Source organism: Misgurnus anguillicaudatus, chromosome 2, assembly GCF_027580225.2.
Source record: "Misgurnus anguillicaudatus chromosome 2, ASM2758022v2, whole genome shotgun sequence".
In the NCBI taxonomy this organism is placed as follows: domain Eukaryota; kingdom Metazoa; phylum Chordata; class Actinopteri; order Cypriniformes; family Cobitidae; genus Misgurnus; species Misgurnus anguillicaudatus.
Window position 1 is genome coordinate 35,388,858 of NC_073338.2, and position 13,888 is coordinate 35,402,745.

At 37.9% G+C, this 13,888-nt stretch overlaps 1 protein-coding gene across 1 annotated transcript in view; it reads left to right on the forward strand.

Moving 5' to 3' along the window:
* LOC129442701 (phosphoglucomutase-1) overlaps nt 1-9,521 on the forward strand; it is a 10,583-nt gene extending 1,062 nt beyond the window's left edge. The window contains exons 3-12 of the mRNA XM_055202928.2: nt 1,215-1,377; nt 3,897-4,043; nt 4,159-4,284; nt 4,665-4,855; nt 4,959-5,113; nt 5,211-5,326; nt 5,521-5,656; nt 5,776-5,959; nt 8,480-8,614; nt 8,714-9,521. Of these exons, the coding sequence (XP_055058903.2) occupies nt 1,215-1,377; nt 3,897-4,043; nt 4,159-4,284; nt 4,665-4,855; nt 4,959-5,113; nt 5,211-5,326; nt 5,521-5,656; nt 5,776-5,959; nt 8,480-8,614; nt 8,714-8,803 (1,443 nt within the window). The 3' untranslated portion in view covers nt 8,804-9,521. The remainder of the gene's footprint in view (nt 1-1,214; nt 1,378-3,896; nt 4,044-4,158; nt 4,285-4,664; nt 4,856-4,958; nt 5,114-5,210; nt 5,327-5,520; nt 5,657-5,775; nt 5,960-8,479; nt 8,615-8,713) is intronic.
* Nucleotides 9,522-13,888: the final 4,367 nt, after the last annotated feature.

Below are 13,888 nucleotides of genomic sequence, written 5' to 3' on the forward strand. Positions count from 1 at the left end.
GATTATGTTGCTCATACATATGTTGCTATTTCCAGATGTTCGTCTTTTATAGCCGCATGTTTGGATGCACATTATGGTAATTGAATAGCAAACAATAGGAAAATAAAAAAATATGTTTTTAAATCTTTGAACACAAGTTGATAATATATGAAAGGGATAGTTCACCAGTTCATCATTTACTCACTCTTATGTTGTTACAAACCTGTATAAATATTTTTGAGGAATTTTTGTAACCAAACCGATCAGAGGCCCTATTGACTTCCATTGTATTCTTATTCCTCCTATGGAAGTCAATGGGGCCTCTGATTGGATGACAGAATTTTCATTTTTGGGTGAACTGTTCCTTTAATAAGTCATATAAAAATATTTTTTTCAGATTTGTTATTGACCTCTTTTAGTCCAACATTTGCCACAAAATATATTATTGACACAATTGTTGGGTATTTTATATTTTTAAGATGGCTGGTACAATTGAAAATACTGCCATGCTGGTGACATATCAACTTAACTTTTCCTTGTAAATACATGAGTCATCCATCTTTACTGTAAGGCTTTGGGCTCATAATAAAAGCTAACAACTGAGATGTTACTCAGTTACTATAGTTGATCTAGTGAGAGAATAAGTTAAAGGGATAGTTCACCCAAAAATGAAAATTATGTCATCCTTTACTTGTTACAAACCTGTATAAATTTATTTTTTAAACCCAAAGGAAAATATTTTGACGGATTGTTTGTAACCAAACCGATCATGAGCCCCATTCACTTCCATAGTATTATTTTTTCCAACTATGGATGTCAATAGGGCATCTGAACAGTTTGGCTATAAACATTCCTCAAAATATCTTTCCTTCTTGTCATCAGGACAAATACATTTATACAAATTTGTAACAATATAAGGGTGAGTAAATGATGACAGCATTTTTATTTTTGGGTGAACTATCCCTTTAACTTAATTTCTTCTTTGTAAAATAAATGATTCATTCTTTATATAAGGCTTTGGGCTAATAATAAAAGCAAACAAAACTGATAGTTTTGATTTTACTGATTTAACTGAGTTTAATATAATACTCTATCTGTTACTTTCAGTATAAGCAACCTTGATAGGGTATTTTAAAGTATATATTGTGTCCTAAAATCTTGACATGTTATGTGATGGAGCTGCTATCACATTGATGAATTTTTGTGTGTCGACTCTTACTGCATACACATCTTAGGTGGGTCGTCTCATAATCGGTCAAAATGGCATCATGTCCACTCCAGCTGTGTCTTGTGTGATCAGGAAGATCAAAGCTATTGGTGGAATTATCCTTACAGCCAGTCACAACCCTGGAGGACCTGATGGAGACTTTGGCATCCAATTCAATACTGCTAATGGAGGTACAATATAACTTAAACAGTATGTAATCATCAAGAGGGTAAAGAAAACATGTCTTGGTTATTCAAATAAATACCAAATCACATCTTAACCTCTTCAGACCTGATTTTTTTCAGTGTGCAATCAATGTGCCTTATTTTGATTGGTTGATCACACTGATCTATATAAATGACTGGATTGCGCATAGAACGCTTAACGTAACAGCATGAGCTGAAGCCAGCGCAGAGTTCGAGCGGCCATCTTGGTATGCCCAACCGGCAGAGGGCGTCATTGACTTGCATTCAAAATCATGATCTAAATGTATCCGCTTCACAGCGTATCAGTCACACAAGATTTATTTTTAGGATACGTGTACGTAAAATAATTGTTAATTCTGGTGTTATTTGCAATGTTTATGTTTTAATCGGGCAGGATAATGGATTTATAAAAAACTGTTAAGGTGAGTGTGTCTGCTGCATTCTGTTAATGACACGGGTATAAATAAAGTTTTTTTTTGACATTCAGCTACACGGTCAGCGTTATTTCTCTAAATACGCAGAGGCAGCCTTACCTATGTTTTAACCGTTTCAATTGAAACGCGCCCCGCCCTCCAAGAGGGGGCCCCAGCCCGGCGCAATAACGTTTCAATGGGGGGCTATGATTCCTGCACGGGGGAGCTCACAGTGTCAGTGCCAGTGGGTGTTAAGCAATCACATATCTTTCATTTTAAATCAATTATTTAATTTCTGCTCGTTATTTTCTCTTGGTCGTTCATACGCGCTTTAGCCTACGATAGAAATCGGATTATTAATATGAAATGAATGTATTTTATTTGTTCTACAATAAAACTGTAGAACTGCATTAATATTTATTATAGGCCATTTAAATTATATTTTTTTAAAGTCAATTCTTTCATTTTTATACATCAATGTAAAATCGTTTACAACAGCATCACAGTGCTTTATAAAAACTCGTGCACATGTAGATAATTCTAGAAGTTTAATTATTCTTTAGCATCGGGATCACTAGACGAGAGCTTAATAGCCTTATTTTTGTAAAAACGACCTTTAATTGTGTTACCTGTCGTAGTTAGCCCGTGCGATTTCATTTCCGACAAATTTTCCGTCACAAATGGAGAGAATACCAATTGGAAGTACTCATCCCTATACCATATTCATTCCCTTCGAAGATCAGAGCTGTGCATCTGATAACGTCCATTGATTTAATAGAATGTTTGGGTATACCAACATGGTGGCGCAGTGGCTTCACAGTTGTGACGTCATGCACAATCCAGTCATTTATATAGATCAGTGGTTGCCCTGCTGAAAAAACCTGCAACAAACCACCATGGACCAGCATGGGAATTTTGCTGGTCTATGCTGGTTTAGCTGGTGGTCACCAGCATACCAGCACCAAAACACAACATATGCTGGTATGACCAGCATGGGATGCTGGTGCTAATGCTGGTTTGGTGCTGGTTTAGCTGATGCTAATGCTGGTGCTGATGCTGGTTTGATGCTGGTTTAGTTGGTGTTCACTAGCAAACCAGCACCAAAACACAACATATGCTGGCCTTGCTGGTATGCTGGTTTTTTCAGCAGGGTGATCAGCATTTTTATTGGTTTAACTTCACAACATGCTATGTTTATTCCAGTGGACAGGGTTCCCACGGGTCATTGAAATCCTTGGAAGGTTGTGAATCTGGGGGAAATAATTCAAGGCCCTGGGAAGTTTTTGAAAATATACATACATAGATACAGGTCATTGAAAGTGCTTGAATCTATTTTATACAAAATAAATCTGGAAAAAACCCATATTATTCCCTGTGTAGTGTAGGATAATATCAAAAATATTCTAGACTTTTTAAGCACACGTGCTAAACTGTTCGCTTTAAATGCTCATATCTTCTATATGCGAATGTTGTGTTTGACACATGAAAACGTCTTGGGTTACGTATGTAACTGTTGTTCCCTGAGAAGGGAACGAGACGCTGCGTTTCCTTTGCCATACTTCCTGCGTCCCTCTAATGCCGTCTTTGGCAATATTTCAAATAGCGATATACTTCCTGGCTCCCGCGTCACCCTGTCTTTGTCGTTAAGCCTCAACATTGGTTAAATTTGATATACACATTCAAATGCACTTACCCTTGGAGGCATCCCCAAAGTGTCACAGCAGTGACGCAGTGCGAGTTCCCTCAAAAGGGAACTGTAACAATGTATCTTTAAAGGTAACGCAATGTAACCTTGCTCTCACTTGAAATGTGTCCCCACATTTAGTCCTTGAATTTGAAGGTATTGAACCTGGAAAGTCCTTGAAAGGTCCTTGAATTTGAAGATAACTAAGGTGTGGGAACCCTGAGTGGACGCAGCTAAAGTCATTTTTTTATTTAATTACATTGTTTTCTTAATTGTTTGCAACTGTTTCTACATAAAATCTTACAATATAAAGAATATTCTGTTAATTGTTTTTCTTGAAATGTATTTTTCTCAATTAATTATCACTGTTATAAAATCTTATATAAATCTTTAAATCTTAAATACAGGTCCAGCACCAGAATCCGTGACAAACAAAATCTTTCAAATGTGCAGATCCATAGAGGAATTTGCCATCTGTCCTGAACTCAGAGTGGATCTGGGAACCATTGGCAAACAATCCTTTGATCTAGAGAACAAATTCAAACCTTTTACAGGTGAAGCCTTAAACAACAAAACTGATATTTTAAAAGTAGCCCAATATGAAAATTGGCGATCTACAGTATGCATATGTGAAACGAATACATTCTCTGTCAATATTCTGTTGTGCAGTCGAAATTGTGGACCCAGTTGAATCCTATGCCAACACGCTGAGAAACATCTTTGACTTTGCTGTTCTGAAGGAGCTGCTCTCTGGAGAAGACCATATACAGATACGTTTAGATGCCATGCACGGAGGTAAGGACCATATTTCTTTTCACTCATATGGAAACCATAGTACCATGCAACTTATTTTCAACATAGCGAAAGGAACATCTAGGGTTGTAGCAGCTGCATCCAATGGACCTAATGTGTGCCAGCTGGATAGGGTTAAGTTCAGGTTTACATTACTACTCTGTATGAGATAGAGTTTCCGTACAGGGTGTGATCTTAAAAGATTAAGATGGGCTATTTGACATAACACTAAAACTAAGCACGCTCTCCTCTTTCAAGTTAAACCACACCACCATTAAGATCACTGATGGGTCCCTTGAAATTTAAAGGATATCACATTGATGGTACAGTCTTATAAATGTCTCATTGGTTCTGTATTTAATCTCTTTCTATACGTTTTTCAGTGGTTGGGCCGTACATAAAGAAGATCCTATGTGAGGAGCTGGGCTCCCCTGCAAACTCAGCCATTAACTGCGTACCCCTGGAGAACTTCGGAGGACAGCATCCAGACCCCAACTTGACCTATGCTGCCGACCTTGTTGAGACGATGAAGAGTGGACAGTATGACTTCGGCGCTGCTTTCGATGGTGATGGTGTAGGTGTTGAGAAGTTCCCTAAATCATCCATCCATCAAGCTCAAAGTTGCTAGCTCAAATGACAATTTGTCTTGACCCTGGCCTGACCCAGTCTCTTTCTAGGACCGTAATATGATCCTGGGGAAGCATGGCTTCTTTGTAAACCCTTCAGACTCGGTCGCTGTCATTGCTGCAAATATCTTCTGCATCCCATACTTCCAGCACACAGGAGTAAGAGGCTTTGCTAGGAGTATGCCCACCAGTGCAGCTCTTGACAAGTGAATATAACTTTTGAAATGTTTTACATTGCATGAATCAACGAAAGAGCACTTGATATGATCAATTAAGCTTTACTTAATGTGCTTTGATTTGCAGGGTGGCCAAAGCTACCAAGATCCAACTGTATGAGACACCAACGGGATGGAAGTTTTTTGGAAACCTGATGGACGCAGGTTGTCTTTCACTTTGCGGAGAGGAAAGTTTTGGCACAGGTATTGAGTGGATTAAGTTAATGGGGAAAACTTAGTAAAATGTATTACATAGCACTGTGCAATAAACTATATGGGGAAACCGAACCTCCTGGTTCATATAAGGGTCCTGATTTATTTTACCATTATAAACAGATGATTTTCACACAGAAAACGTAGCAAGAAAGACGTGATTAACCATATTATCCTTTCTTAAGGTTCAGATTATATACGTGAGAAGGACGGGCTTTGGGCAGTGCTAGCATGGCTTTCTATTTTAGCCACGAGGAGGCAAAGTGTAGAAGATATAATGAATGAACACTGGAGAACCTACGGCAGGAATTACTATACCAGGTGTGATGTACTATATATTGATACATTTTTGGAAGATAAATGGTCTATGTGAACACATACAGGCTATAGTTTAGACAAATATTTCTTTATAAAGATGATGATGTATTTCTACTTGACAGATTTGACTATGAGGAGGTGGATTTAGATGCAGCTGTGGAGATGATGTTGGATCTTGAGCTGATGATTTCTGACAAGGCATTTATTGGGCAAATATTTGCGGTGGGGGAAAAGAAATACCAAGTGGAGATAGCAGACAATTTTGAGTACAGTGACCCTGTGGATGGAACCATATCAAGAAACCAGGTAATACTGTTGTATATAGGAATAGGTAGGCCTATTTTATATATATATATATATATATATATATATATATATATATATATATATATATATATATATATATACACACACTCACCTAAAGGATTATTAGGAACACCTGTTCAATTTCTCATTAATGCAATTATCTAATCAACCAATCACATGGCAGTTGCTTCAATGCATTAAGGGGTGTGGTCCTGGTCAAAACAATCTCCTGAACTCCAAACTGAATGTCAGAATGGGAAAGAAAGGTGATTTAAGCAATGGCATGGTTGTTGGTGCCAGACAGGCCGGTCTGAGTATTTCACAATCTGCTAAGTTGGAATTGGAATTGGAAAGTATTTATTTGAAACAGGGACAACGCACAATTAAACATTAAACTTGTTAAAAAAAACAAGAGAACATGTTTCGAGCCAGGTTGTAGAAACAGTTGCTAAATTTCACCTGTAGTCCCTGGGCAGGTATAACGGATAAAAATTTTACAGAGTAATAAATAAAATAATGACAGTTGTTATTAAAACAGACAAATTTGTAATAAAATAAAATACAGCAGAAATATGGAAGCCATCCACTCAAATTTTGTCTTTCTATCTCCTCCTCCAACAAAACACAGTTTAGTAACATCTGAAGCATAATGACATACAATATAACTTTATACACTTCCTTACACATGCAAACCCCCCCCCACTCCCACACACACACATACACACACTCCCACACAAATGAATCATATCATCGATGTGTACAAACTTGTTCATTTAACAGCCAACTCTTTGTCATGGATGAGAAAGTGTGAGAATCTGTACATAAAATATATTCAGTGGGAAAGGTATTTTCATGCACAACCATTTCTAGGGTTTGCAAAGAATGGTGTGAAAAGGGAAAAACATCCAGCATGCGTCAGTCCTGTTGGTGAAAATGCCTTGTTGATGCTAGAGGTCAGAGGAGAATGGGCCGACTGATTCAAGCTGAAAGAAGAGCAACTTTGACTGAAAAAAACACTCGTTGCAACCGAGGTATGCAGCAAAGCATTTGTGAAGCCTCAACACGCACAACCTTGAGGCGGATGGGCTACAACAGAAGACCGCACCGGGTACCACTCATCTCCACTACAAATAGGAAAAAGAGGCTACAATTTGCATGAGCTCACCAAAATTGGACAGTTGAAGACTGGAAAAATGTTGCCTGGTCTGATGAGTCTCAATTTCTGTTGAGACATTCAGATGGAGTCAGAATTTGGCATACAGATTGAGAAAATGGATCCATCATGCCTTGTTTCCACTGTGCAGGCTGGTGGTGGTGTAATGGTGTGGGGGATGTTTTCTTGGCACACTTAAGGCCCCTTAGTGCCAATTGGGCATCGTTTAAATGCCACGGCCTACCTGAGCATTGTTTCTGACCATGTCCATCCCTTTATGACCACCATGTACCCATCCTCTGATGGCTACTTCCAGCAGGATAATGCACCATGTCACAAAGCTCAAATCATTTCAAATTGGTTTCTTGAACATGACAATGAGTTCACTGTACTAAAATGGCCCCCACAGTCACCAGATCTCAACCCAATAGAGCATCTTTGGGATGTGGTGGAACGGGAGCTTCATGCCCTGGATGTGCATCCCACAAATCTCCATCAACTGCAAGATGCTATCCTATCAATATAGGCCAACATTTCTAAAGAATGCTTTCAGCACCTTGTTGAATCAATGCCACGTAAAATTAATGTAGTTCTGAAGGCGAAAGGGGGTTAAACACAGTATTAGTTTGGTGTTCCTAATAATCCTTTAGGTGAGTGTGTATAGAGGGGTTGCAAGTTTACAAACATTGCAGGGTGCGCGCGCATCCAGGGGGCAGAAAGCCCGATTGGTGAGCTGATCCGCTACTGCAACAACCTTAATTATTGAAGCGTTCTTTATTGTTTGTATATAAATAAGACTTGATTTTAGTTGGATCTGTTTTTCTGTCTTTATTTTTGCAGTGTTACTTTGATACATGTATGAATTATAATGTTATAATTATAATGCTAGTAACGTAATAGTCGCATCTACTGGTATGTTAACATAAGGCACCCAGCACTGACTCTGTTGGTACTATTTTCCACACAAAAATTCCTTGGCATTTTGACTTACAGACACCGCTACTAGCATACAACACAATGCACGTCTCTTCTTTCTGCCCCTCGGTTGCGCGCGCAACCAGTTAGTGACGTCGCCGTGCAACCCGTCTATATATATTATCATTTTTTATTTTTTTTTAGGGTCAAAAAATGGTACCTTTGTGCCAATTAAATATGCTAAATTAATCTTTCTTTTTAAAAAAAAAACCTAGGCCTAAATTTGTCTAATCTTTTAGCTACATAGAGGTGACTCTCTAATATCTAGTTATTGTATTGACAATTTCAATTTAGTTTTTGTGTTGACTTAAACATGTTACTGAGGTTTCCACGAGCAAAGACATTTTTTTTAAAACAAGCAGTGTTAAAACAACTTTATGTTTCTTCTGTAGGGCCTGCGGATCATTTTTACAGGAGGTTCTCGCATTATATTTCGTCTTAGTGGGACTGAAACTTTCGGAGCCACAGTTCGTCTGTATATCGATAGTTATGAGAAAGATGTGAACAAGATGTTTCAAGACCCACAGGTAAAGCAAGATAGATATTTTCATATATATACAAAGTTTTATGAACATCTATAAAGTGAAATTGAACAGAACAATGTTTATTCTCTTGTCATACTGTAGGTGGCGTTGACGGAGCTTGTTACTATTGCCCTGCAGATTTCACAGATACATGAAAGAACCGGGCGAAGTGGGCCTACTGTTATTACATGATTACATTGTCTTTGTGGTATATTTGCGCATATTCTGGCCATATTACATTGACGTTCTTGCTCCGTTTGGCGTAGGACATCAAGTCCCGCGAGAGCGAATCTAAAGCATGCGGAGCAGTCTGCTCTCGCGGTACTTTGATATCAAACGCAGATCGTCTGCGCAGCACCGCTGACAACTCGGATTTAGGATATATTTCCCACTTCAACCGAGAAATAATGTCTGGAATGGCGTTATTTGTATGTAACTCAACAACACTTTACATTTTTGATGTTACTAAAATACGTTTGTGACTTAATAACGACGGTATATCCGGTCTTCAGGTGGGAAATATCCTAAATCCGAGTTGTCTGTAACGCAGCATAAATTACGTAAGGTTACCAAGCAACGGTGTTCACGAGACACGCGCTCACAAAAGAATGATCTAAATTCGCTGCCAAACAACGAGATGTGAATTAATACGAAACTGAGAGGTAACTATTTATAAACTCTACATTTATTTAAAAAAATGTTTTTATATGTCTTAACTGTGAAACATGTTTTTATATTACGTACTTTGTGGAATTCCAAATATAAAGTCATTAGTTACACCTGGCGAGTTGATAGTAGCTAACTATAGTACTGTTAAATAGAAATGTTTTCCTTCATGAATGCAAATATTACAGAGTTGACGTCACTTGTGTGTAAAGTCTGAATAAAAATTGTGTTTCGATACCCTTAAGAGTTTACATTTTGTTGACCACATTGGGATAACTGATGCAGTCTTGCCTATTATTAAAATACAAAGATGAATTTACAAGGGCACTAAAAAGGCAAGATAGCAGTAAAAAAAAATCTTCTCTGACAACTAGTGCTTATAATGAGCAGGTCGGTTTAACACTAATCTTAATGCTGTTCACCCATTCTTCAAAGATGCTGATATGCTGTCCTCTTCATCACCACAAATCATCAAAGACAACATGAGGAACAACAAGGAGCTGGAAAGTGAGAACAACTTATGGGTTCACCAACCCATCTCATGTCATCACATGACACAATAATGTTTGTAAAATCCAAGAAAAAGTCTCATAAGATTAGGATCATTAATTTGACATGGCCTCAGTCATGGTTATATTTATACAGACTGTTCTTTACATTATGTAGGATGATTTTATTTAGAAAATAATAAATCACAAAACAACTAGCTGGCTTTTCACAGACAGGGTGACATATATTAAGACAATAATCTCCTACTTTCTATCACAGATGCTGTTACAAATGTAAAACTGGATAACCAAATGTAAGGCTGTGCTAACCTAATTCCTGTATATTTGCATGGCTCTACTTCTTTGTAATGGACATAAAAACGGTTTCTATACACCGGTGTCTCTTTTTACAAGACGTCTATGTAGAATTCCCTTTGAGGATTATATCAGTATGTGGACGAAGATTGCCACCACCAATCCTGAAGTTCTGATGAGTAGAGAATGTAAGTAGTTAAAGTGTCTGTACTGATAATGCAAAAAGCCTGTTAATACAGTGGCATATTTGTCACACTTTAATGTTTCAGTTCATCCAACAAATTTAAATCGTATTCAAAGATAACACAAGTTAACACAGCATGCAGTTTTTAAATGAAGTTTTTTATTATTAAGGGAAAACAAAATCCAAAAATACATGTCCCTGTGTGAAAAAGTGTTCGCAATCAAGAGGTCACTTAAATAGGACCTGCCTGACAAAGTGATCTAAAGTAGATAAAATATGAAGATGATAGGGCAGAATTAAAGGCGCAAATGTATGAACAAAGCATGACACTTGAGCATTTATTAGGGATAGCATCTGGGAGAATACACATTTTATGAATTTTATTTTTGAAAAATACTAGGTTAAAGGGACACTTCACCCATTTGCATTAAAGCGTAACTAAACCCCTGGTCAGAGCCTGACTCCACCTACTGGCAATATTTGAAAAATGCAAGAAAAGTGGGCAGATCCCAACGGAGATAGAGGAGCCGAACTAAGCTCTTACCTGTGGGGGGGGGGGGGGTTCCACTCCAGTTTTAGACACGAACTTCCCTAAACACTTCCCCTCGGGGGAATCCCTGTCGACATTTTGAAGTGCATTCCACTTCGTCAAGTGGACGAGGGAAGTTTGTATGGACAGCCCCTCGCTCCCTCGATTTTGACCGAGGGAGATAGTCTACTTCATTTGTACACTTCAGGCAGCTCCATATCCCACAATGCATCACGATTGTGACGTCACTTCGGCAACTCAAGCTTTGCAGATGGAGGGGGCGGTCTCCACTTTCCATGTGATCAAGGGCTTAGGGCGATCCATTTGAACCTACTTCAAGTGTTTCAGCAGTAGTGGGCACTCGTACAACGTAAGCAATGACATACATCCAAGTGAACGAGACTGAGGGAAGTTAGAGAGGGAAGGTCATAAAAAACAAACTGAAACGCAGGGCAAGTGTGTGGTGAGATCGTAACAAGGGCGTGGTGAGCTTGAACCTGCTTACATCACGAGTTCTTTTTTGGACCCAACATCCAATAGGAAAATTCAACTGCAGTAGCCACCATTCAACCTGAAGAGGGCAGCACTCAGCCGTTTTTACACCATATATTGTAGTATTGAAACACTTTATATCCAAATGTCAAAAAACTTACTAAAATCAATGAACAGCACTAATAAAGCATAATTCTTACAGATCATTAACTAAAAAAAGTTGGTTTAGGGTTTAGTTACTCTTTAAGCTTTGTATCGTAGAACCCCAGTCATGTTTTTGAACAGTCGTGCATCATTTCCTCAGTTTCCACTGAGACAGGAGAAATACAGATTTCAGTGTTGCACTTCCTTCTGTTAATGATGTAAAAATCATCATTTTGTATAATTGAAAGCAGGAAGTTCAATATCTTTGTTGAGGGGGTGAGACTACAAACACCCCTTTTCTCGGTCAAATAGGCACCAAATTCGAAATGTATGTTACATTTCGACTACAAATATGACACACTTTCAATAAAGATGAATGTTTCTACGGGTGAAATGCTCCTTTAAGTTGAAGAATTTAATATAATTTTTTTCCTTTCCTTTGATGTCATTCTAATATCCACACTCCAGTCTAGTAGGTGGCGGTAATGCACCTTTTAGATGAGTTGCCAACTGCCATTAAACCTGAAAGAAGAAGAAGAAGAAGTGAAGTAGACCAAAAGATCCTCAAAAGCTAACCATCATGTCGCGATCCAACGATATTCAAACAAACGAGAAAAAAGTAATTGAGATCTATCAATCTGGAAAATAAAGCCATTTCTAAAGCTTTGGGACTTAAGTGAACCACAATGCCATTATCCACAAATGGCGAAAACATGGAACAGTGTAGAACCTTCCCAGGATTGGCTGGCTGACCAAACTTACCCCAAGAGCACAGCAACGAGTCGTCCAAGAGGTCACAAAAGACCCCACAACAACATCCAAAGAACTGCAGGCCTCACTTGCCTCCGTTAAGGTCGTGTTCATGACTCCACCATAAAAAGGAGACTGGGCAAAAATAGCCTGCATGGCAGAGTTCCAAGACAAAAACTGCTGCTGAGCAAAAAGAACATAAAGGCTTGTCTCAATTTTGCCAGAAAACATCTTGAAGACCCCCAAGAGTTTTGGGAAAATATTCTGTGGACTAACGAGACAAAAGTTGACTTTTTTGGAAGGGGTGTGTCTTATTATGTCTGGCGTAAAAGTAACACAGCATTTTAAGAACTTCTTACCAACAGTAAAATATGGTGGTGGTAGTGTGATGGTCTGGGGCTGCTACATTAGGACCTGGAAGATTTGCTGTGATGTCTACCAAAAAAAATCCTGAAGGAGAATATTCGGCTATCAGTTCGTGACCTCAAGCTGAAGTGAACTTGGGTTCTGCAGCACACTGAAAAAAATGATTCATTGAATTTAATAAAAAATTTTAAGGTAAGTGGTCGCAATCAATCTACTTAAGCTACATTCAAACAAAAAAGATTAGTAACGTAAAATAAAATATAAAACTTTTGTTTAAATGTAGCTTAAATAAATTTATTGCAACCACCCACCCTAAAAAATTGATTAAATTCAATGAATCATTTTTTTCAGTGCAGGACAAAGATCCAAAACACACCAGCAAGTCCACCTTTGAATGGCTGGAAAAAATTAAGACTTTGGAGTGGCCTATTCAAAGTCCTGAACAGAATCCTGTTGAGATGCTGTCGCATGACCTCAAAATCATGCTTGAAATCCCTCCCATTTGGCTGAATTACAACAATTCTGCAAAGATGAGTGGACCAGAATTCCTCCACAGCACTATTAACAAACTAACTGCAAGTTTTCAGAAATGCTTGATTGCAGTTGTTGTTAAGGGTGGCCCAACCAGTTATTAGGTTAGGGGGCGAACACTTCCATACATAGACCTTTTGCGAGTCGATGTCACAGTTATGTCACACGCGCAATGTGGTGGCAGAAAAACAGTGGAAAGAATGAGACACGAGTGAAACGAACAATATAACTCACTACAAAATGTCTTGTTGTCCTGTTGACTGAGTGTCAGAATAGGAATGCCAAAATAGATGACCTTCATTTTTATAGTATACCGTCATCGATGACACCATTTGAAGATAAACGTAGGTGTTTATGGTAGCAATAAGCCCTCAACCGGACAGACTGGAGTGATGAAATCATCTGAAAATCTTTTAATAATTTGAATAGAAAATAATTAGAGAAGATATCCGGTGTTCTGTCGAAGTCTGATCCCTCTATGTGTCTCTTATAGCGTTTTCATCACGTTACGTTTATAATTTATCTCTAAAGATTAAAGATTTGAATGAGTTCATAATATCAATAATATTACCATTTATTAAAGTTTTCATATTTTTTCGTTTTCTATTATTTCTTTTTACCCTATATCTTCTTCCTGTTTGTTCTAAATGATGGTGATGTAAAGTGTTAAAAATATATAAACAGGCCTATACAAATTAATTTGTATGTAAACATAATAGTTTTAGAACAAACACGTATGCTAAAAATATAAGGAAGAAATTGAAAACAGGAAATGATGAAATATTTAATACATGATATTAAATATGAAAACA